This window comes from Vicugna pacos, chromosome 1, assembly GCF_048564905.1.
Source record: "Vicugna pacos chromosome 1, VicPac4, whole genome shotgun sequence".
NCBI classification, from domain to species: domain Eukaryota; kingdom Metazoa; phylum Chordata; class Mammalia; order Artiodactyla; family Camelidae; genus Vicugna; species Vicugna pacos.
The window spans coordinates 53,528,613-53,555,315 of record NC_132987.1 but is presented as its reverse complement, the minus strand read 5'-3'; the positions used below and the strand labels follow the sequence as shown (position 1 = coordinate 53,555,315).

General features: G+C 34.2%; 1 protein-coding gene across 3 annotated transcripts in view; it reads right to left on the bottom strand.

Moving 5' to 3' along the window:
* VPS8 (VPS8 subunit of CORVET complex) overlaps positions 1-26,703 on the bottom strand; it is a 223,960-nt gene that overhangs the window by 140,126 nt on the left and 57,131 nt on the right. For all 3 annotated transcript variants that reach the window (XM_006201017.4, XM_072962166.1, XM_072962169.1), the window contains 2 exons: positions 7,535-7,581; positions 2,060-2,282 (listed from right to left, as the gene is read on the bottom strand). In XM_006201017.4, the coding sequence (XP_006201079.1) occupies positions 2,060-2,282; positions 7,535-7,581 (270 nt within the window). The remainder of the gene's footprint in view (positions 1-2,059; positions 2,283-7,534; positions 7,582-26,703) is intronic.

The following is a 26,703-nucleotide window of genomic DNA, read 5'->3' as shown; positions in this document are numbered from 1 at the left end:
CCCTCACACTGGATTCATCAGCGTATCAGTTCTACCTCCAAAACAATCCAAAGTCAAGCCATCTCTCTCCATCTCACTGCTATCATCTCTGGCCAGGACCACCTCCTAGACCAGTTCTTAGACAAGCTCCTTGCTTCTGTACTTGACCCCCACCCCACAATCTGTTACCACTAAAGCAAACTAGAGTGATCTGGCTTAAAACCTTTTAATGGTTTCCCAAATCACTCAGAATAAAATGGAAAAATCTTACCGTGCCCTGAATGGACCACCTCTCTCTTGAAACCAAGCTCCAAATCTGGCTTCCTTTTACTTGTAACTTTAACACCCAATGTATACATCCTTTTTTTTTTTTTTTTTGTATTAACTGTTGCTTTTACCTGTAACAATCTTCTCTAACATCTCTGCATCACTGATTCCTTCTTGTCATTCAGATTCCAGACTCAATGTTACTTCCTCAGGAAGGTTTTCTATAATTAACCAATCTAAGGTAGCCTCTAACTCTCTGTCTGCCATACTGCCTGTCTGATTTTTAACATAACACTTGCTTTGGATATTTCTGGTCTGTTTACTTCTTAGTCTATTTATGGTCAAACTTTTTTGTTTGTTTGCTAGAATGTAAGCCTCATGAGAGGATGAATCACCTTGTCCATTAGGGTCACTGAAGAATCCTTGGAGCCTGTCACTCAATAAATGCTTCTTGAATTAATGAACAAATGCTGTTAAAAGAGTAAGTAAAATCTGAAAAAAATGTTGCTTGATTTAGTAGGTGTGGAGGTCACTGCTGACTTTAGTGAAAGTAAGGTGGAAGAGTTATTAGGATGTGGAAAATATGGAAGAAGCAACCTAGAAAATGCTTTCAAAAAATCTGGCTGCAAGTGGGAGGAGTGAGATGCATCAGTGAAACATGAGGAAGAGGGGAAAAGGTTTGATATAGAAAGAAAGGAAACTGAGGGGGAGACTGTTTAAACTGCTGCTTTAACATGAAAAAGAGTACAGTGTATTTATACAATGTTGAAGAAAAGCTAAAAATGGTGAAAGGAGGAGAAATAAGCAATTTCTCTTATATCAGTGATCAGTAAATAAAGCCACATTGATAACATGCTCTCAATTCATCTGTTCTATTATCAGACGTGAAGACTATGCCAAATTACCCATTAACAGAAAGGCATATATAAAAGAGAACCTGGCTTTACTTTGCAAACTTACAGCTATTCATTAAGAGCTTCCAGGAAGAAAACAATAACCATTTTCCAAACTCTTCACTTCCATGTGATTTTGTACATTTAAAAAAACTTTTGGTCCTTCTAAGACCTTTGTAAGTCACCCATATTTTAGCTCAATTGGGCTTAGCACCTTGGTACCACTTTGCAGGAGTAGCATGCTCATCACAAGGACTAATGTGGAAATGAAGAGTTAAATGAAGAGTTAAGAGTGAAATGCCTTAGGTCAGATACATACTCCTCCCCAATTAAGGACTTAAAACATACAGTGAAGATCTCGGACACACTGGAGGTATATTATCAAACAATGGGCTGGCTGACTATGCTAAGTAAGTAAGATGTCCTACAATTTGCTTCTTATACTATATTCTGCATTTCAAAACAATGTATGAAAGTTATCAACTCTGGACATTTTATAAATCAGCTTTCTGAAAAAAATGGCATCATCCTCTCCAAAGTAAAAATAGTCTTTATTCATGTGAAAGTACGCACAGTTGAAATTCACTTGCAGGATGGAAACTGTAGTAATGAGCAAACAGACTGATGAAGAATGATCAGTCAGTAAGCATTTATTGAGCAACTATCAAATGTAAATGCCATGCGAAGAGCTTTGAGGGGCTAAAGAAACAGAAGACTCTCAGTTTACAAAAGTTCATAAACTAGATTAAAGAACAGGCTTAAGAAATATATTGACAAATTCAAGTTTCCAAGGCTTTTTACCAAAAAGTGCTCAAAAATTACTGGGATTGATAGAAGGCAGAGGGAGGCCCATAAATCAAGTAAATATAATCAATAAAGGATGTTTATTACATAGATTAGTAGATTGTCTATAAACTTACCTGCTGAATATCTAGACTGGTGATATCCATATGTACAATGAGGGCTTCCACATTTTCCATTAACTTTTTATCTTGGAAATGAACAAGCAAGTCTTTCATTACCTGAGGTGTGATCCCCACCAATTTATCACTTAAAATATATGGTTCAAGGCACTCCAAAAACACTCCTTTGGCCACAGAATTCTCACTTAATTTGTCATACATCTGGCTAAATAAAAGATCCCTGTAACAGAAAGGGAAAAAAATACTTTTAAGAACATTCCAAACAACCATTAAATTCAGTCTACTAAGTATATCTCATCTTTTTGTATTTCAACTTACAAGTTTATTAAAAACAGTTAACAATATTTGCACAGAGCTTTATACTGTGAAAACCTTTTTATATATACTATCTTAATTAATTCTCCCAATACTTTTCACAAATAAAAAAAAAAGTTGAGTAAGTTAAATTATTTGCTGAAAGTCAGCCAGCCAACAAATGATAGATTCGGAATCTGAACCAGACTTCTGACCTAAACTCTGTGCTGAGTCCATTATGGCACAGTGCTTCTTAAAGGCAACATCGACACAGGAGCAGGTAGTACAAAGATCACAATGAAGCAGAAAAAATTAAAAGGACTATTCACAATGCCCTTTCCTCCTTTCTGGTAACTAAACATTTCCACCTGACCTGCAGGGCCAATTTGCTCATTCATCCGTTCTTACCCCTTGCTTTCCAAAGGGTTTAGGCAGTGATTATTCATGGGAGAGGAAGAAAAAATGTTAAATATTTTAAAAAATACGTCTGGAAACTATTTTATTACAGAAACAAAAATCTTTTAATTAATCAAATGCACTACATTCAATAACTGTGTTTTATTTATTTAGCATTTCTTCTGCAAAGAGTCTAGAAATAATTTTAGATTTATACACATCATAAATATAATCTTCTTTGGTTTTCATGCAATATTATATGATAAGCATTACTTAAGCTGCCCTTTACTCTGTAAAATTACCATTTTATCTAATTCACAATGTTTCAGTATGCTGAGATATCACAATTTACTTAACTATTCCTGTAGTGTTGGCTATATGCTAAATCACTTATTTCCAATATTTCTCTCTTAAGAGTAATGCCACAATGAACACCTACATATATAGTCATTCCTATTTGGGGGGCTTAATTACTTAGTCATTCTACTTTTAGAAATTTATCTAAAGTCAAAAATATGAAAAATTTCACGACACTTAAAATGTATTACTAAATTACCTTCAAAAATCATCACAGCACTAATTTATACTGCCATCAGCAATGTATAATCACACCAGTTTTAACTGTGTTTGGTTTTTTCCCCACATAATTTAATGTGTAAATTGAATAACATCACTGTTTTAACTTCTTTGATGACTGGCAGGATTAAATGTTTTTCATATTTCCATTTATACATTGTATTGACTTGTATCATTCACTAATTCTTTTTTTAATACAAAAGCTGTGCTAATTCTATTTACCTGTTAGGACTGACTGATTATTTATGTATATTTATTTATTAAATGTATACTCTCCATATATGTGCATCCTGTCAATTGTGAAAAGTGGTAGATGGCTGATCCATAGGTGTGGTCTTTCATGACAAGTTCCACAAAAAGGTCAAGGAAGATTCTGAAAGCAGTGGGATGGCATCTTGCCTAATCTGAAGTCCTGGAAGGCGACAGGTGATACATGGGCTGGCTGCAACTGCACCAGAACCACGTGTCACTTTTCAATAAACAGTATTTGCAATATCTTGGGAGGAAAATCCATATCCATTTATTTTTTTCTCATATCCACAAATGTAATTTTTGCACCATTTCCCCCTTTGCTTCATATTTATCAGAGCATTTTTCACGTTGGTTTCATTTTGATCAATAGTCCATCACATTTTTGTGATTACCAATTACCAGCCAACTAAATGAAACTGAGATTAAAAAAGCTTTACTGTGAGAAGGATAAAAAGAGTAACAAAGTAATTCTAATGAATTTAAAGAAAAAGACATATTTGCTAGCCCTTGCACTCATGATGTTGTTAAAAACAACATGCTAAGAAAGATAATTATACATTTTAGTTCAACACAAAAATCCTTGGTGAAGAGAATTAAAGAGCTAAAATTCAAAAAATAGAGCATAAAAGTTGACAAGCAAGTCACTCCTGTGACAAACAGCAGCATGTAATGCTGTTAAGATTAACCAGTTACAGGCTGTAACAGAGAAGCAAGGAAAACTCAGCAACTCCTATCTGCATCTCTACCTTAAAATAAAAATAAAACAAAATTCTAAAACATGTTCTCATCTTTCTGGGGGAATATTTATTAGAACATCAGAGAAACAGGGAGAAAAAAAAGTACATACAAAAAAACTTTTTGGCTCTTGTATTTCTTTTTACATTTAGGCATTATACTCCAGGGTGCTGACTTTGATTCCTGGAAAGGCTAACTTCAAAACTGATGTTTATCAGTTCATGCATAGCCTCCCTATAGCTGGCATAACAGAAAATTTCGTTCTGAATGATAGAGGGTCATCAAAGAGGTCTTTAACATAACTTCACTTTTCATTAATACTCATTATTAAAAATATCATTTGGAGTTTATCATTCATAACTTCAAATTGATAGAGAAAATGACCAAACTCACTTTTGGCATTATCAGTTTTACAATTAAAAAATGAGAAGAACTCAGCTTTAATTATGATGAGATAATTACAAATTCAGAGGCTGGCTAAGGGAGCAAAGGCATCAATCCTAACTCTTGCCAGTGTATAATAAATATATAACCAGAACCAAATAAATAAATCTAGACTAAATATAAGTGGGATTCAATAAATCCAAAGTTGATTTAACCTGGTCTCTTTATTTATAAAATTAAAAACAAAGTTCAAATGATCGTCAAGAAATTGTGTTCAAAATGCTCTGTTTTCTGAGACAGGTATCTCCTTTAAAAAAGCATGGTTTAATTGTGGTGGTGGTTGTACAACTCTGAATATGCTGAAAACCACTGAACTGTACTCTTTAAAAGGATAAATTTTATGGTATGTGAGTTATAACTCAATATAGCTATTCGATAAAATTAAAAAGACACAGCATACTTTTCCCCTAGCTTTGATGTTTAAAATTTCAACATATAGTTACCAAGAAAATGATGAGAAAACTCAAAACATCAAGTTCCTTAACCATGCTTCATAATTAAGATCTTTCTGTTTCGCAAATAATAATCTTAATGTCGAACAACAAGGTTCAACAAACACTCTGGCTATCAAAAGACAACTTCAGGTTCCCTTTAGATTTAACAGAAATATTTTTCAGATTTATATACAATTCAAGTTATCTGAATGATGGCTTCTTTTTGGATATCTGCTTACCATGACATAAGCTCAAAGTGCTCAAGATCATCTGCACACAGCACCTATTTCACTTCATTTTGTTTTATAATGGCTTCACTGAGATATAATTCACATATAATAACATACCACTTACTTTTAAATAATCTTTAAAGTTACAATTATAGTTCAAGTAAACTCTGGACCTATTTTCAAAATAAACTGAAATTATAGCTACTGCTATATAAGCAAAACGACAAGTCACTAAATATGCTGCAAAAGCTTTAAGACATTTTCTATCTTTTAATCTTGAAAAAAATACACACTAACAAACTGAAATAAAATTGTGTGAACAGAGACCAAATTATGAAAAAAAAGTATGTCTTCAAAAACTGAATTTCCTATCATTTCTGATTTTAAACAATTCACAGAAAGACAAAAAAGCCAAATTTTAACCAAAAAATATGTCCATAACACATTGATCAGTATGCCCCATGAGAAAAAGTGTGGTTCCTGCCACAGTTAGAATGATTTTACACTATAAAAGAATTCTTTTTTTATCATTTTATATTGATTTATAATCATTTTACAATGTGTCAAATTCCAGTGTAGAAAACAATTTTTCAGTTATACATGAACATATATATATATTCATTGTCACATATTTTTCTCTGTGAGCTACCATAAGATCTTGTATATATTTCCCTGTGCTATACAATATAATCTTGCTTATCTATTCTATAATTTTGAAATCCCAGTCTATCCCTTCTCATCCCCTGCCCCCTTGGCAACCACAAGTTCGTATTCTATGTCTATGAGTCCATTCTGTTTTGTATTTATGCTTTGTTTGTTTGTTTGTTTAGATTCCACATATGAGCGATCTCGTATGGTATTTTTCTTTCTCTTTCTGGCTTACTTCACTTCGTATAAAAGAATTCTTAAGTATGAATGGGAAAACATATATACACTAGTTCAATTAATATTTCAGCTGGTTATGGGATTCTATGACTTATGATACTGAGGTAACTGATTATAGTATAATAATAGTTGTGATACTGAGTTAAAATTAATCTCACAATATGTATTGTGTTCATAATTTGATCTACATAAGAAACAGCACAATATATGAAACTATGGACTGAGTATAATGTAACCAATCAGAAAATATTAATATAAAAGGCATCTGGAGGCTGGAATTGAGTGTCTAAGTGATGACCCTAGAAGTGCAAGAAGTTATCTGAAATTGGCTGAGTACTAGATTTTGTTTTGTAAGATTATATTTGTGTTATGCACAATTTGAGCATTCAAGAAAACAATCTTAATATCACAAATACTTTGAAAATTTGAGAATGTCGAAGAGAACTAGGAGCTAGACTGCCTGGATGAGAATCCCACCTTTGCTCCTAAAAGAAATGTGAGTGAGCTTTGGCAAGTTACTTAGCCACTTACTGCCTCTAGAACCTCTTATGTAAAGTGATAACAATACCTACCTCGCTGTTATAAAAATCAGATATGTTGTTATAAAAATTAGACAATTTAATGTAGTGTTTGGAACAATACCTGACATGTAGGAAGCTAACTATTATAAACGTGAAAAAATGTGAACTAGTGCAGGTTGGTTAGTTTACATAATTACTATTTAAATGAATAGAGCCTAATCAAGAGTTTACTTACACTGATTTCTTTCAAAAACAAAAAGGCTCTAAAAATCAACACTGCATAAGCATAATAAATCTTGTCCTTTTTTGGGTGGTAGGAAATACTGCATTTTAGTGATGATTCATAAAAGAGTGTGTGTGTGTGTGTGTGTGTATAGTATATAAATATATATACATTATACAGTATGTGAATCATACATGTTTACTTTTAATATCTTTAAGTAGTATTGCTTTTTTGTTAGCTATGTTCTTCATCTCCACTATCCTGCCACATAAATATATAGATGAAACACTCACAGCATCTATGTTGGACAAGTTATTTTATTAGGTAAATGGACTGAAAATTGTTAAAGAATCAAATTACTGTAAATTCATTTTTAAAAAAAATCTATTCAAATTCATAGAATTTATAGTAGTAAATTATAATATAAGCAAGAGGCAACCTGGATTCAAAATAATTAAATCTGACAGGCAATGTAAACTTACTTTCGCTGTAGCAGAAGGCAGTAATCCACTATGACAGGCACCATATCCTGTAGAGAAAACATAAAGAAAGCATCAGCAACATATCTCTGTCCAATGGCCCACGGGTTAGACACAACACATAATGAAAGTGGTCTGCTTCAGACACTGTTAGATTGTTGGGAGAATGTTTAACTTTGTACCATGCTTTTGGTAAGCAATTTGGCACTCTGTGTCAAAAGTCTTAAAAATGTGAAAATATTTTTATCCAGTAATTCTATCTGGAAATGTATCCTAAATATATTTAAGAAAAAAAAATTTTAATGCATTAAGGTATTCACTGCAGCTCTGTAACAGATGAAGCAAGAGAAGGAGGGGGACAGGAGGAAGACAATGAAATGAAACATACATGGGAAAACAGTTGAGTAAATTTGCTATTTAAATAAAACATTATGTAGGTATTTTAAGTTTATAAAGAATTTATAACATAACAAACATTAGGTGGAAAATATGTATTTATCTCACAACTTTACAAAGAACATTTGTAAAGAAAATACTTCAAATTGATAATATGGTACAGTTGTTCCTACTGATGGCTCAGGTAATTAAGGTTGTCCATATTTTGTCACAACCCTCCAAACCAGTTATTTTAAGGTTAATTTAACTTCTCAGTTTCATAACATTTTGACTGCTTTATATTCATCATGCATAGACATATATCAAGTGAATGGCAACCCATAACTTTGGCCTTTTTCAAGAGAAATAATTTGAAGGAGAAACAGTAGTACCTTATTATGACTAGAACTTGTCAAGCAACCAAATATTAATTTCAGCAGTACTAATTCATTTTCTGCTGGCTGAAGAGCAATGGTTTCCTTTTTAAAATCCTAGAAGGCCTAGGTTCTAGGCAGAAAAATATCCATCAGGAGGAAGAAGGCACTATGTGAAGAAGAGAATACTGCATGCTAACACTTCTTTGACAAAAAGAACAAAATTGAGGAACTCATGATCTGAAAGAGAAGTAAGCAGAAGGGCCTATAGTCCTGAAAGGCTATCCCTGCCCCATCCAACCTGCTTCCTTTAGTCATCAATATTCCTCATGAATACATTTATAATCTTATACAGATTCTTCAAAAACAGGAACCAAAAACCATAGATCTGAAAAGTGTGCAAGCTGTATTAAGTCTCAACCCTGAATGAGAATACATATAGTGGAACAGATGTTTTGCAGAGAAAAAAACCTCCCTAGAAATGGAGAAATTTAATAAACATTCTTTAAAATACATAGCTGAGCTCCCAAAAGAGTAAGGGCAAGATCCAGGGCTTAAAATTGAAAAGAGAATCGAAAAGTAAAGCATTAAGTCCTGAGCTGTCACTGAGACTGTCCTGTAAGTTTACAGGTCATTTAAGAGCTTGGTTTTAATGCCAGAAAGAACCTGAGGCCTTAGACTCTTCCAACAAGGAAGTGAGGCAAAGATCTGCCTAAAACCAGGATACTTAAAAAGGTGCATCCTTAGTGAAAGGCAATTAGGAAAAAAATAAAAAATAAAAAACCTACCTGCAGGCATAGGAAGATGACAAGAAAGGTTGTCTGTCTCCGCCTAAATTCAGTGGGGGTAAAGTTGTACTCTACAAGAATCTGTAATGAAGATCCACCCAACAGGTGGATGTGGAATTTGAATTTACACTCTCTCCTTTGTATGGGAACAATCAAGTCAAGAGATTAATACAAAAGGTGATCCTGAAAAATGATATTCCTGGTACACTTGGAAAAAGAAAATTCCAGAAACAGTGCTTCACAATGGCAAAATAAGACCTACTGATTAAGTCCCACTAAATATATGCTCAAAATAAAAAATTTTAAAGCACCTCATGAAACAATGCACCATAAGTGAATGTCAATAGAAAAACTATCAACAGCAAGGGGAGACCCCAGAACTTCAAATACTATAATTACCAAGTAGAAATTATTAAAGTATGTTTAAAATTATTAAAGGCATAAAATAAGGAATTAAGCATCTAGCCTAGTACTAAGTACTAAAGATATACTATAGAGATAATGGAGAGTGAAACCATCAGATTTCCATGTGGACATATCACTCTGGTGATTCTATCATGGGAGGATCTGGAAAACCAAGACTGAAGAAAGGCAGCTACTACAACAGTCAAAGAAAGAAAAGGGGGATGAAACTGGGGTAGTTTCATAGGCATAAAAAACAGCAGACAGAATAAAAAACTATTTATAAAGTAAAACTGTAGAAGTTGTTAACAGATTGGTTGTGGGTTGGAAGGCACAGGCAGGAGTCTATGTAACTCAAGTTTCTAATTTGAGTGATGGTTGAATGAAGATGTCACGAAATGAGGTAAGGAATATGGGAGTAGGCGTTAGAAGGAAGAAGCCAAATGTAGACTGGGCTATGGTGGATTTAAGGAATATATCTACTGAGATGCTGAATAATTACAAATTGGATATAGTAATCTGAAACATCTGGGTTAGAATTACAGACTTCTTAGTCATGAGAGGAAATTATGAATAAAACTGTCCAGGGATAATAGACAAAGATAAAATCAGTGGACAATGGACCACATCTTGAGGAAGACTGATATTTATGATATATATGTCCAGAGGATCGAAACAAACTCCAACTCAGCAACAGAGGTTGAAATATCAAATAGCACACAATCACAGATATGTACAGGATACAGAATTTCAGAAAGGAAGGAATGGTCATTAGTGTTTAATACAGCACTAAGGACAAATAAGATCAGATCTGAAAAGTTTTATTTTATTTATATATTAGAGTATCATTGTTATCTTTGGTAAGAATATGTCCTGTCTTCCTGATTAGAAAGTAAGCACACTAATGAGTGAGATCCGTCCTGCAGAGAACTGCGTGGTGAATGAAGTATTCGGGAGTATATGACGGGGAGAAAGGTGAGAGGGAAAGAGAGGAGAGAGAGGGGAGGAAGAGAAGAGAAAGAGAAAATATCAGTACATGTATAACTGGAATCCCTGAACAAGAAAACTAAAACAACAGAACAGGATGAATAGTTCAAGATATAATTCAAGAAAACTTTCCTTTAAAAAAGGAATTTTAAAAAAAAGGCTTAAATCTACATATTAAAAGAGCACATCAAATATGAGGGAAAAATGGCTCAGAATGATTACACTGAGACCCAATGCAGTAAAGTTACCAGATTACAAAATTAAGAAATAGCCAGGAAAAAAAGATGAATTTTGAAAGAGGAAGAAAAAATTCTGGCCAGCGTTATATTTTCCCAAAGTGACATTCAATGCCAGAAGACAACAAAGCAGTATTTTCAAGATCATTAAGGAAAGCCAAAATGTTTTTCAATATAAAAGCTAGAGACCAACAATTTGAAGATACAACTCAAAGAGTATTTTGTTTTCCTGAGTCTTTTTTAAAAGCTCTCCCCCATATTAGTTTACTTTCCACCAAATCATGCCCAAATATCCTCCATATTTTGAAAAAAAAGCATGTCTTTTATTAAACGTTTGTCCCTTCCTATAAGCCTATCATTTTATAGCCAAGAATCTGAAGCATGATATTCTTCTCTTCTTCATGAAAGTAACATGAATTCATAGAACATTTGAAAAATACATAAAATATTTTAAAAGATAAAGTCAACCATAATTGTACCACTAAGAGAAAATATGATTTAAAACTATTATATCTTTGCCTTTTTCTAATCATTTAGCACAGTGAAGATCCTATCAGTTGTTCTCAAAATGTGATCCACAAGAGGACTAAGGAGGTCATCAAGACTCAGGGGGTTTGTGAGATCAAATTAATCTTCATAATAATATTAAGATTTTATTTTTATTTTTCAGCATGTGCACATCTGCAAATATGGTGAAACAGCAAGGGTATGTAAAACTGCTGTCTCCTTAGCCCGAATCCAGGCAGTAGCATGCATCCATACTAGCAGTCAACATTCTTCAGAACAATCATGGCCCCAGAGGAAAGGCGAAAAAAGAAATGCCATTTTTACTCAACACTGTCCTTGATGAAGCAGTGATTTTCATTAATTTTATTAAATTTCAACCCTTAAGTACATATTTTCTTTAATGTTCTGTGTGATGAAATGAGAAATAGGAATAAAGTACTTTCAATGCACAGCAAAGTATGACAGCAGTCTCAAGGAAAAGCACTTGTGCTATTGTTTGAGTTGTGAGTTGAACCAACTACTTTTATCATGGAGTACCATGACTGACAGAAAAATATATCTATTCAGACTTGAGTATCTAACGAAAATTTTTTCAGAAATGAACACAGTAAAGCTGTCACTTCAAGGGAAGAAATGAACATATTTGTTGCCAATAATAAAATTCAAGCTTTCAACTGAAAATCAGAATTTTGGAAAACACAGTCACCACTGTGAGCTTTACAGCTTCAGAGTAGACTTTACTGATGAGACTGATGGTGGTTCATTAGCTTTTCTTGAAGAAACTGCTTCAGCAAACAAGAAATGACTGTGCAAACTATAGCAAAAGCACTGGTTATCAGCATGAACTATATTTAACCACAAAAGTAAGCCTACAGCAAACAGATAGCATTTGACAATGAGGAAGAGATTTATATGATGATAAACTGGGAGGAGAAAGAGAAATGAAGGTGGGAGGTAGAAAGTATTAAGTTGTCTCAGCTGTAAGTTGGTAGTCAAAAAATATCATTTAAAGCACACAATTAAAATTAGAACTAGAAAAAAAATTTTTTACAGTATGAAAGATAATGGTTAAAATCTGGTAATGAAGGGAGGGTTGAGGAGGAGGAAGGAAGAAAAAATATGCTAAATTTTATCACAGAAAGGACCAATGCCCCCCAAAATAGATTAAGGGAACAATATAATGCTATAATTATAAAGGTAATCATTAGAATAAAATATATAATCCTAAATATCAGAAGTACATGCACAGGTAAAAAATAGAGTAAGTGGTAAAAGACTTTTTTTAAAAAAAGAAAAAGGAAAAATATTTGGCTTAACTCACCTAGGATTTTCAGACTGAAATCTGAAAAAAGCAAAAATCTGAAAGCTCAAAAAGCAAAACCCCAACTCTATGTAGTAAACAAGAAACAAATACATAGTAGTCTAGAAAGATTAAAAATAAAAGGATAGGCCAAAGTATACCATGCAAAGAAAAAATCAAGATTGTAATCAGATAAAAGATTGTTTATCAACTAAAGTAAAATTCAAGCTAAAAGGGCATTAAATGAATAAATAAATCACAATGAAGATAAATTTCCTATTTCTATATGCCAAATTACTACATGGTACATACTAAATTACATAGTGCTAACATTCCTAAAACAGAAAACAGAAGGAAAAATAGAGAAAAGAGCACTGTTAACAGGGCACTTGAATTCTCACCAGCCATGAGAAATTGTGTGGACAAAAATGGGTAAGGGTTTAGAAGATCTAACAGTTAATTTTAAAAATCTGATTAATAATGAACTATTTTCTGTGAAAACACAGAAAACACTATTTCAAGTGCTCATGGAATACTAATAAAAATTGCTCATATGCTAAGCCACAAAAAATACATATAAACAATGACTTCAAAAAGTAGAATTAGTACACAAAACATTATCTGATCACAATACAATAAAATTATAAAGAAATCATGCATCAAAAAATAAGATGCTCTCTCCACCTAAAAAATAAACTTTCTCTAAAACTCTTCAGAGAAAGAATACCAATCACAGTTGAAGATTATATATAAAGACAATAAAGAAAGTGGTACGTATTGAATTAACAGCCTTAAAAGAGTCTATAAATTGACATTTTTACAACACTCCAACGTAGCAAAATACTGTTTTTTCTGTTTTCTTAAATACACAGAACATCCAACTAAGATAAATGAGATATTTTAGGCCATACAACAAATTTCAAATTTAAAAAGATTCAAGTCATACATATGTTCTCTGACCACAATGGAATTAAAATAGAAGTTAACAAAATAAAGAATAAGAGATGACATCACTATACATTCTCCAGATATAAAAAGGGTAATGAAAATGTCGTGAGCAACTTTTTGCCAATAAATCTGACAAAGATGAAATGGTCAAATTTCGTTAAAGACAGAAAATGCCAATCCTCACTCAAAAAGAAACAGAATATATAACCTTCTAAGAAATTATACTTATAGTTAAAAACTTTCCTACAAAGAAAACTCAAGGTCTTGATACTTTCAATGGTGATTCTGTCAAACATTTAAGGAAGAAATACCAAATCTACAAACTCTTCCATAAAACTGAAAAGGAGGTAACAATCTACAACTAATTCAATGAAGTCAGCATTACTCCAATACCAAAAATACACAAAAAGAAACCAACAGATTATCATTCCTCATGCACATGTTCACACATAAAGGATAATATATTGTAACCAAGTGAGTTTACCCCAGGAATGTAGAGTCGGTTTAAAATTTTAAAAAAATCAATGCAATTCACCATATCAACAAATGAAAAAAAGAACCATATGATCATCACTATAGACACAGAAAAAGAAAATGACCAAAGCCAACAACATTCATTCCTGGGGGGGAAAAAAAACTTTAGGAAATTAAGAATAGAATCTCCTCAATCTGATAAAGGGCATCTTTAAAAACCTATAGCTAGCACCACATTTATAAATCAAAGAATGATGCTTTCCCACTAACACTGGAATAAGACAAGGATGCCAACTCTCATCATTTCTATTCAATATCATACTGGAGGCCATACTGCAGCCAGTGTAATAAGGCAAGAAAGAGAAATAAAAGGCATCCAAATTGGAAAAGAAGAAGTAATTCTGTCTTTATTTGCAGAGAACATGACTGTCTATGTAGAAAATCTGATGGAATATACAAAGAGTTCTTAGAACTAATAAGTTTAGCAAAATTACAGAGTAGACCAAAATACTAAGATCAACTGCATTTCTAATAAACTAGAAACACACAAGGTGAAACTGAAGTAATAAGAAAATACCATCTGCAACAGCATAAAAAGTAGTGCCATTGAAGTATCATGAAAGTTAAGAGAGGGGAAATAAGCAACACCAGAGGCACTGACAGCAAGGAGGCCTCCCTATGTCTGACCTGAAAATGTGACATCAAAATGGATGTCTCAAAGACAGCATTCACCAACCAAATTGCAGAGAAGAATGCTTCAGCAAGAGGGAATAACAGCTTATGGAAAAGTCCAGATGTAAGAGATGGCACAGAACCTTGAGGAACTGAGATAGACAGTGTGACTAGAACATAGAGAGAGGAGACTGGAACTGGACGAAGAAGGGGCAATGTGCACAATTCTGGACTTTATTCTAAGGGTAAGGGAAAACCACTGAAGGGGTTTTAAGCAGGGAAGTGAGATTAAAAATTTAAGAACTGTGGCAGGATCACATGTGATTTAGAGTCTTTTTACTTTTGTTACTCATCAAAATAAAAAATACACTTACATTAGAATACATGTATAAGCTGTAATTACTTCCTTACAAATTTCTTCTACTATATGCCACTTGCCAAAGTCCATCCCCTGCAGCACTTCTTAGCTCTCTTGGCTTAGACTCTCTCACCATCTGCAGTTCCAAACTTCTGCTCACTTCTTTCTCTTTCTTTATTCAAGAGACCTTCAAATGCCATGAAAAGAGGACACACAGGAGATTTCCACTTCCAGGAAGATGGATCAGACATGGTTTTCCCTATTCTTCCCACTTGTATAATTCAAATCCCTACAGTATATACAACAAAACATAAGAAGACTCTGAAAGGTAGAGAGAAGAAAGCAGACCATCTAGGGCCTCAGGACCTGAGGAATGACATGGTGGTGAGTTCCCTGGTTTCGTTTAAACATACGTCCCAGGCTTAGAGCTGATGAAGCTAGTGACACGGAAATGCCCATGGGTGCAGATAGAAAAAGCCCCAACAAAAGCTTATTCTCTCTCTAGCCAAGAAAACAAAAAAGAAGGAATTTGGTCAAATAAAATTGGCCCCATACTGTGATGGTTAATTTTACCTGTCAACTTGTCAGGACCATGAAGTGGCCACATATTTGATCAAACGTTACTCTAGGGTGTCTTTGAGGGTGTTTCTCAATGAGATTAACATATTAATCATAGAAAGAGTGGAGCAAACTCCTCTCTCTAATGCTGAAACATCAGCTCTTTGTGGGTCTTGAGCCTGCCAGCTCTCAGACTAGAACTTTATCATCAGCTTTTCTGGTTCTCAGCCTTCAGACTCGGACTAAAACTGCACACCAGCTCTCCTGGGTCTCCAGCTTGCCAAGTGAAGATCTTGGGGCTTCTCAGCCTCCCTAATAATATGAGCTAATTCTTTACAATAAATTATATAATATATCCCCTACTGGTTCCATTTCTCTGGAGAACCCTGATTGATAAACTCACTCATGCCAGCAAAAGCTGAATGGAAAACCTGAATTTCTACCCTCCACAGGGTATAACAAGGTACTCCAAACCTCCCTCCCCAGGTCAGGGTGGTATCAGAGAAGCCTAAGGAAAGTCAGGACTTTCAATTCCAACAAGCCAATAACATATCCCGTCCTCCTCCCACATGGAAGCTGGCAGTGGAGATCATGTGGGGAGCCTGAACTTCTACCTACACTCCAGAGTAATGAGGCCACACTGGGGAGTGGTGTCAGAGGTGGTCTATGAATTAGAACTTTGACCAACACCCACTCCAGTGGTAGTGAAGCCACCCTCACCACAGTGTCAATGGAGGCCACATGGAGAGCAGTAATGAGGCACTCCTAGCCCTAACTAGCCAGTGAGGTACCAGTGAAGGACTAATAAGGAGCAAGAACTCCCATCTCTGTCCAGCAGTGAGGAGGAGCACTCACCATCAGATACTAGTGGAAGCTGAGTAGGTAACTTGGACTTTACCCGCACGTGGCAGTAACAAGGTAACACCCCTACCCTTACTCTGCCAGGACACTGTCAAAAGGAAGCAGTTAAAATGGAAAATGTAAATAAGATATGGAGTCTCACAATATAAAATCCAGAATGTCCATGTTTCAAAAGAAAATCACAAGTCATACCAAGAACCTGGAAGATCTGAGACTGAATTTAAAAATGATAATCAATAAATGCCAACACTGAGATGGCAGAGATGTTAGAATGATCTGACAAAGATTTTTAAAGCAGCCATCACAAAAGTGCTTCAATAAGCAATTACATATAATCTTGGAACAAATGAAAATACAAGAAGTTTCATCAAAGAAATAAAAGATACAAAGAAAAACCAATGGAAATTTTAGAACTGAAAACTATGATAACTAAATTTTTAAAAAACTCAAAGGATGGATAAAAGAATAAAAGAAAAAAGAGTTCGGAATAAAGAATCAGTGAACTGGAAGAAAGAACAACAGAAATTTCTAATCTGAAAGAGAAAACAAAAATAACTAAAAAAAATGAACAGAAACTCAGGGACTTAAAGGCTATAACAAAAGATCTAATGTATGTGTTATTAGAACCTCAGAAGAAGAGAAGAAAGAAGGTAGAACTGAAAAAGTACTCAAAAATATAAAGGCTAAAAATGTACCAAGTTTGGCAAAGTATATAAACACACAGATTTATCCAAACAAGATAAATCTAAAGAAATTCACACCAAAGACATCTTCAAACTTCTGAAAACTAAAAGACAAAAAAAAAAGTTTTCAAAGTTTATGAAATAGATGACATCTTAGCTTAGGGAAAAACAATTTGAAGGAATGGATTTCTCATCAAAAACCATGGAGGCCAGAAGAAGTAACACAATTTTTTCAAGTGCTCAAATAAAGTAACTGTCAACCCAGAATCCCAAATCTAATGATATATTCTTGAAGAATGAAGGGGAAATCAAGATATTTTTAGGTGAATAGAACCTGCTGCCAGCAAAATACCCCCAAAAGAATGGCTAAAGAAAGTTCTCTAAACAGAAAGGAAACAATAAAGCAAGGGACTTTGGTACATCAGAAAGAAGAAAGAAGAAAGAACACGGTAAGCAAAAATAAGGGTAAATACAATAGGCATTCCTTCTCCTGAGTTTTCTTACTTATGTTTTATGGTTGAAGTGAAAATTACAATACTGTGTGGTATGGTTCTAAATAGATATAGAGGAAATATTAAGATAATACAAAGAAGGAAGGGTAAACAGATATTAAGGGAGGTAAGGGTTCTAAATTATTTCAACAGGAAAAATAACACCAGTAGACTGTGATAAGTGATGTATATATAATACCTAGAGAAACCACCATATAAAGCTACACAAAAAGATGCACTCAAATATACTATAGATAAATCAAAATTAAATTCTAAAAAATGTTTAAGTAATTCACAATAAGGCAGGGAAAAAAAACAGAGAAGCAAAAAACTGAAAGAACAAACAGAAACCAAAAAATAACATGAGAGACCTAAACCCTAACACATGGATAATTACATTAAATGTAAATAGTCTAAATAAACCAATTAAAAGACAGAGGTTAGCAAAGCAGATTAAAGAAGTCTACAAGAAACTCATGTCAAATATAACAATACATATGCAGGCTAAAAATAAACTAATGGGAAAAGATACATGACACAAACATCAATCAAAAGAAAGCAGGAGTGGCTATATTAATATTAGATAAAATAAACTTTGGAGCAAAGAAAATTGCTATAAACCAAGAGAGACATTATAATGTTAAAAGAGTCAATCCACCAACAAGACATAGCACTCTTAAATGTGTATATACCAAATGACACAGCGCAAAATAAAGGAAGAATTGATAGAACTGTAAAGATAAATAGACAAATTCACAATTCTAGCTAAAGACTTCAATACTTCAACACACTCAAAAACTGGCAGAACTAGACAGAAAATCAGCAAGTATATAGACAAACTCAACAACACTATCAAAGTATCCAAACAATATTTTTTGAATGCGTCAACCAACAACAGCAGAAGGCAAATTCTTTTCAAGTGCCTACAGAACAAATACCAAGATGAATCACATCTAGGACCATAAAACAAACTTCAGCAAGTTTGAAAGTACTGAAATCATATAGCATGTGTTCTCCAACCACAACTGAATCAAACTAGAAATCACTAACAGAAAGATAACAAGAAAATCCGCGAACACTTAAAAACTAAATATACTTCTAAATAACCCATGAATCAATGAGGAAGTCACAGGAGAAATTTTAAAAATACATTCAACCGAATAAAAACAAAAATACAACATATCAAAGCTTGTAGGACACAGCTAACAGTTGTGCTGAAAGGGTATTTATAGCATTAAAAACATACATTAGAAAACCGAAAAAGTCTCAAATCAATCTAAGATCTCATTTCAAAAACTTAGAAAAAGAACAAAATAAATCCAAAAGAAACAGAATGAAAAACAAAAGGAACAGAAATCAATAAAACTGAAAACAAAACAAAAAAACACTAGAGAAAAATCAATAAAACAAAGAGCCAGTTCATCAAAAAAAAAAAAAAAGGAGGGGGGGTTGGGTAGCTAAAATTGATGAACCTCTACCAAGGCTTACAAAAAATAAGGAGTACACAAAATTACCAGTATGAAGAATGAAGCAGGGGGCATCACTATAGACCCTGTAGATACCAAAAGGATATGGGAATACTATCAGTAACACTACACACATAAACTCAACTAACTTAGATAAATTGGACCAATTCCTCAAAAAAAACACTATCTCAACTCATTTAATATGAAACAGATCATTTGGATACACCTCTAATTATTAAGGAAAGTAAATTCATAATTTTAAAACTTCCCCCCAAAATCTCTATGCACAGATGTTTTCACTGAAGTTTTACATCAAACATTAAAGAACTGATGCCACTTCTATATAATCTCTCCCAGAAAACAGAAGAGAATACCTCCTAGTTGATTCTGTATAGTATTACTAACACCAAAATCTGAAAAGACATTTAAAAAAAACTACAGACTAAAACCTCTTCTGAATAAAGATGCAAAAATCCTTAAAAAATATCAGCATATAATTCACCATTATGTAAAAAGCTTTACACATCATGACCAAGGGAAGTTTATTCCACGAATGCAAGGCTGGTTCAATAATCAAAAGTTCATCAATGTAATATACCATATTAACAGGCTAAAGCAGAAAAATCACATGATCATATCAATGCAGAAAGAACATCTGACAATTCAACACCTATTCATGAAAAAAACTCTTAGAAAAACAGAAAGAGAAGGGAATTTCCTCAACTTGATAAAGAGTACTTAAAACAACATACAGCTAACATACTTAATGGTGAAAGATCAAATGCTTTCACTCCGGGAACAAGGCAAGGATGGCTGCTCTCACCATTTATATTCAACACAGTGAGAAGTTCTAGCCCTAGAAATACTGCCCTGGAAGTTCTAGCCATGGCAATAAAGGAAGAAAGGTGAGGGGAGGCACACAGATTCGGAAGGAAAAAATAAAACTATTCTGTTTGCAGATAACATTATTGTCTACGAAGAAAATCCCAAGGAATCTAAACAAAAACTTCCTAGTACTAAGAAGTGAGTTCAGCAAGACTGCAGGATACAAGATAAAAACCAATTTTATTTCTATAAGCTATTAATGAACACATGGGAACCAAAATAAAAAATTCAATACCATTTACAATTTCAGAAGAAAAGAAAGAAGAGAAAGAGAAAGAGAGGGAGGGAGAGAAGGAGAGAGGAAAAGAAGGAATAAGCTGCTTTATTTTTAATAGCCTCCAACTGGAAACAATGAGATGTCCTTCACTGGATGAATGGTTAATCAATCTGTGGTATCCCATACTATGGAATACAACTCAGCAACAAAAATCAACAATCTACTGATAGATACAACAGCCTAGATGAATCACCAGAGAATTATGCTTAGTTAAAAAAAAAACAACTCAATCTCAAAAGATTATGTACTATAAATTCCATTTATATAACATTTTTGAAATGATAAAATTATAGCACTGAAGAACAATTAATGGTTGCCAAGGGCTAAGAAGGGAGTAAGGGCAAAAGGGAAATGAGTATGGCTACAGAAGGGCAAAATGAGGGATTCATGTGGTGATGGAAATGTTCTCTATCTTTATTGCATGGGTCAATATCCTTGTTATGTAATTGTAATATAGTTTTGCAAGATGTTATCATTGGGGAAAACTGAGTTAAGGGTACATGGGATCTCTTTATATCTTTACAACTAAATGTGAATCTACAATTATCCCCAAATAGAAAATTTAATTAAAAAAAAAAAGGATACACATGCCTGCCCCTAGTTAACTCACTTAAAAAAAGCTAAACCATCCAAATTAGCAATTCCAATCTGGCTTCTTAAAGAAACCAGGGCTTTATCAATGTTGAACATTTAAAACCATAAACAAAATAAAACATTAGTTAAAGCCAAATCTATTTCCTTATGTTAAGTCTTCCTTTCCAGAATCTGAAAATGAAGAGCCAATACAGATTGCCCAGTGAATAATCCCTGGTGGCAACCTCCCAGATTCCGGAAAGTGAGCTAGGTGGGATCAACAGCTCTCCACCTTCCTAAGGGTCAAAGCTAAGTACTGACTCAATTTCCCACAGGATGTGCAGTCAGGATGTGACATTCCCAGGACTAGTATACAACCACTTTGAGCAGCTTGTGCTCAAGCTCATATGATTTCCCCACTTAACGCATTTTGAAGGCTGCTCTCACAAGAGCCCTTAAAAAAAGGAGAATGGGAAGAGATTGGTCCTCTTGAAGCAAAACCCTCAGTCCATTTAGCCAGATAGGCCTCTCTATGGGATGCTGAGAGGTCAAGGGAACTGCATGCAGACTTCCAGGTCTCCCACCCTGAAGTTCCGCCTTTGTTGTGTGCCACTTATTTGCCTGATGCCTTTTAACACACACAGTGAGCAACACTTGTTTTAAGAATATTGCACAAGAATAAAAAAAAAAACCCACAAGAATATTGCACTCTATCTCAAAAGCTTGTAGAATACTCCCTGAGAGATGGCTGGATTTTGGTCTACAGAATTTTTTTAAAAAGTAAATATTTCTCTAATCTATTCTTCAGTGGATAGCCCTATAACTGTCCAAAGAAGACTGTTTCTCTTGTTAGATATTTGTGTGTATTTAAGATTTATTTTAAAAAAGCAGTATGTCATACAACTCAGTAGCAAACAAACCCAATAAAAAAATGGACAGAAGATCTAAAAACATTGCTCTAAAAAAAGACATACAAATGGCCAATAGCCACATGATAAAATGCTCAATATTGCTAATTATCAGAGAAATACAAATCAAAACTACAAAAAGTATCACCTCATACCGATCAGAACAGCCGTCATTAAAAAGTCCACAAATGATAAATGCTGGAGAGGGTGTGAAGAAAAGGGAACCCTCCTATACTGTTGGTGAGAATGTAGTTCAGTGCAGCCATTATCAAAAACAATACAAAGATTCCTTAAAAAATTAAAAATAGAATTACCATATGACCCATATGGTACCCCGTACCATATTACAGGATTACCGTAATCCCCCTCCTCGGCATATATTTGGAGGAAACTCTAATTCAAAAGATACATGCAATACAATGTTCATAGAAGCACTATTTACAATAGCCAAGACATGGAAACAACCTAAATGTCCACTAACAGATAACTGGATAAAGAATTTGTAGTATATTTATACAATGGAATACTACTCGGCCATAAAAAAGAATGAAATAATGCCATTTGCAGCAACATGGATGGACCTGGACTGTCATACTAAGTGAAATAAGCCAGAAGAAGAAAGAAAAATACCATATGGTATCACTTATATGTGGAATTAAAAAAAAGAGAGACACAAATGAACTTATTTGCAAAACAGAAACAGACTCAAACATTGAAAACATACGTAAGGTTACCAGTGAGGAAAGGGGGTAGGGAGGGATAAATTGGGAGTTCAGGATTTGCAGATAGTAAATACCATATATAAAAAAAATAAGTAACAAGGACCTGCTGTACAGCACAGGGAACTACATTCAATGTCTTGTAATAGCCTATAATGAAAAAGTCTTTGAAAAGTAATACATATGTATATGTATAACTGAATCACTATGCTGTACACCAGAAACTAACATAACATAATGCTGTGAATTGACTATATTTCACTTAAAAAAAAAAGGCATTGTGGATATGTGAATAAAACACTGGGCTGACTGAAAACTTAAATTTAAGCCTGTCAATTGTTTGAGTGACTCAAGAGATCATTTTATTGCATTGTGACTGTCTTACCATCTGCCAACTGAAGATATAATCTCTAGCTTTCCCTATTTCATAAGGATGATGTGAAAAGAAGTGAGACAGCAGATACAGATTTCCTTGCTTTCTGGAGCAATGGCATTAATTCTCATAATTTATATTCTAAAAGTCAACCAGGCAATGAAAACTGCATTGTTTGATAATGATTCAAAATTTCAACAAAGCATATATATGGAAGTAGATAAACATACCTGAGCACACACACATCTCAGGTAGTATATATCTCAGATATACACACAGATCTCTGCAGGCTCCCAGAGCTAAACAGCTGGTATTCTAGTATGACTATACAAACACCATGAGCAGTTACATAACTACATATCTCTCTCAGTATGTGTATTTTTTTTTCTTTTCAGATACGATGACAACAAAATAACCTTCCAGGAAAAATCTGACTCCCCAGAACCAGCATTTTAAACAAGCCTCAAGGATAAGTGCTGGACACTGACACTGCTTTCCCTTCTTCAGATCATCTCAGGGAAGCATGAGTTACACAAGGAAAGAGCCTATTGCCTCACTCTATGTTCAGTCTCTGTCCACTCTTTAGCATGAAATCTTAATACAAAAACATATGCCAACAGCTGCTATAAAGATGGCCTTGAACAACCTGCTTCTCACAGAAATGTAAAAGGAAGCTGGAAAGAGAGCTTGGTAATGGTCACTATAAGGCTTTGCTTCTAAGATCTTTTAAAATTATTTATTTTCAAATCCTTTTAGCTTGATTCATACTATTAAAATACCTTATGTTTATTTACATCTCTATCTTTCTTCATAAACATGAGTGAAGCAAGATAAAATAATCCAAAACACATGAAAAAGCTTCCATAGTTCATCGATCAGCTTTTGAGTTGGAGAACACTGTTGGCAGAGAACTCTGATACCAGAAGAGCCAAAGGGACAGACTGTTAACTGTGCTGACTATTATTGAGGACACATAAGATGAGGAATAAAAGCCCACAATCATTCAGATATGATTACCATGATTCTCCTAAAATTAATTCCTTTATATTTTCACTTTTTTATACATTTCAATATCCTAAAAATTATATATTACTTGGTCTTCTCTATTTCAAAGAGAGCTACCTGACAACACACTGGTCTGAGATTATCAAAGAATAAACTGAGGAATGCAGATACAGGGTCGAGGCTCCAGAGTCAGAGGCTGGGTGCCTATTGTGATTCTACTTACTAGTCATATGATACTAGACAAGTTACTCTACCTCTCTCTGTGTCTGTTTATACTTCTAAACATCTTTAAATAGGGATAAATAATAACTATTCCTCAACTATGTTATAAAGATTAAGTCAGATACTTGCCAGGCACAAAGCACACAATAATATTAGCCATGATTACAGGCATCTGTGTTGCAAATGCTAAGTTCTATTTTCAGTTCAAACCTCCCAGAGTTAGATTTAAAAGATACTCCCCAAGACAGATACTGTATATAACATAAATTTGTGTAATTTAAAAAATTCCCTCAACAAATACTTATAAAAATTAGGGCACTAAACCAGATGCTGGGAATACAGTGGTGAAAAAAATCAAACATGGTCTCTGAACTCATACAAGTCCCCAGACTTAAAAAGTCTAGCTGGAGAAGACTGACACTGAATGAGTAATTTAAGTGCACAGGATTTTACCAAAAAATGTATCTGACTTAACCTGAAAGTCAGAGTAAGTAACATTTAAGCTGGCCCCGGAAAATAAATAAGAGCTAAAAAAAAAAAAAAAAAAGGGAAAGAATTTTTCATGCAAAGAGAACACCATGGGCAAAAGTTCTCAGTCAAGAAAGAATGGAGGTATCAAGAAATTGAAAAGAACTCTATAGTATGGTAGGGATATAGAGAATTAGGGGGAGACAGGGAGGGATATATCATGCAGAGCCTTAGAAACTGCCAGGGAATTTAGTCTTCACTTCAGGACAATGGGAAGTTCTTAAAAGATTTTTAAACCAGGAGAATCTCATGTCTAGATTTGATATATATTTGCTACAGATACTGCGTGGAAAATGGAATGAAGTGTAATAATATGTACAGGAAGATCAATGAGGAAGCCACAGTAATACAGCAAGAGAAAATGATAGTGACGTGGACCAGAATAGTGGCAGAATAGATGGCTTGACGCAGAGAGATTAGAGAAACTGTCAAGAGGCAGAGTAGACAGGAACAAATGAAAAACAAGAATCACTCAACTTGCTTTAGGTGGATGGTAGATCCATTCACGAAAATAGGGATCATCAGAAGGGGCTTTGTGAGGGAATACTCATGAGTGTGAGGTACCTATAAAACATCCAAGTGAAGATGTAAAGGGGCAACTAAACTATATGGATCTTGGAACTCTAGGTTGGAGGCAGTGGTTAAGACAGTCATTTGTCTATGTTATCTAGGGAGAGAAGATAAAGCAATGACTCTTAAATTTTAAGACGCTTAAGAATCAGCTCAGGGGCTTATTACAAATCCTAGTCACCAGTCCCAGAGAGCCTGATTCAGTAGTCCAGGGAAATAACTCAAGAAAAAGCATTTTTTAAACAAATATTCTCAAATAACACACAGCACCTTGAGAAACACTGATACAGAAATAAAAGGTAACAGTATTATGAAGAATTCTAACATTTATTGGTTAAGTAAAAGAAGAGGAAGAAGAATGAACAAAGAAAGACATTAAGTAGCAAGAGAGTTAAGAAAAAACCTGGAAAAAAAAAAAAAAAGAAAAAACCTGGAATGTATGATACCAGAGACGCCAGAGGGACAGACTATTTCAAGAAGTTGTTAACTATGTTGAATGCTACTGAGGACCAGTAAGATGAGGAATAAAAGAGTCCACAGAATTCACAGACATGAAATGAGAGGGAGGTAAGGAAATGGAGAGAACTCATATGATGTGTGGCTCTGCTAAGAATGTATGAACAAAAGGCATAAGGCTATGGGAGATGGCATGGGGCAAAGAAGAGATTTGTTTGCTGTCTGACTTTGTTGTGGGGAAAGGAAAGACTTGGCCAGAAGAAAACATGTGGTTCAAGCTGTATGAATCAGCGACCCACTTTAATTCCTTTTAATCCAGTAGTTACACAAATAAATTATAATAGGTTCAAATCTTTTCTTATATAAACAAAAGCCACAGCCTATCAAAAACATCACGATAGGCAAAAGTTATTTCCTATAGTTAAGATAGGGCAAAATATTGATTGATCTTTGGAGAAAAGCAGAAATACTGAATGGCATTACATATTCTGAAAAGGTAAGGCTCCTCCTCAAAGGTAAAGATTGAAATTGAGGCAGCAGCCATGAGTGCCACCTGCTGGTAAAATACAAATGTTCAGTATTTTGACTGAGCTAGAAACCAGTCTTAATGGAATTTCAAATAATTGGATCAGAGATTTCCTGTTTCCAATGAAAGTTTCTTGATAATGAAACAGAATCTCAGATGTTCCCATCCAGTGAAGAAAGTCTTTTCAAAATACTCCTGGTTAGTTGGTCACCATCCCTTTACTTCAATATATTCAACAGTAGGAGGTACATAAGTCCAAGGTTTGTTACATAATCACTAGGTCATTTTAAATTGAAACAGATCTTCTCCTGATTTCTACCACTTATACTAGCCTTCCCTCTACTGCAATACAGTAAATCCCTACAGCACAGTCCTTCACCATCTGAAGACAGGCATCCATCTACTTACGTTCTTCTCAGACAAAAAGCCCTAGTTTTTGGTTTCTTTTTTTTAACTATTTTTAAAACCTCCCACCATCCCAGTTGTGGGATACAGGTCAGTCTGTCAACAGTCCATAAAATATCTTCTTAGAGTTTTTATTTTCAACTGGTAGCCCAGTGGTACTATCGTTTTCCTTTTCTGGGTCTTAACACACTATTGGCTCATACTAAGGTTAGGGTGAACTAAAATCCTGTCCACCTAGATTTTCC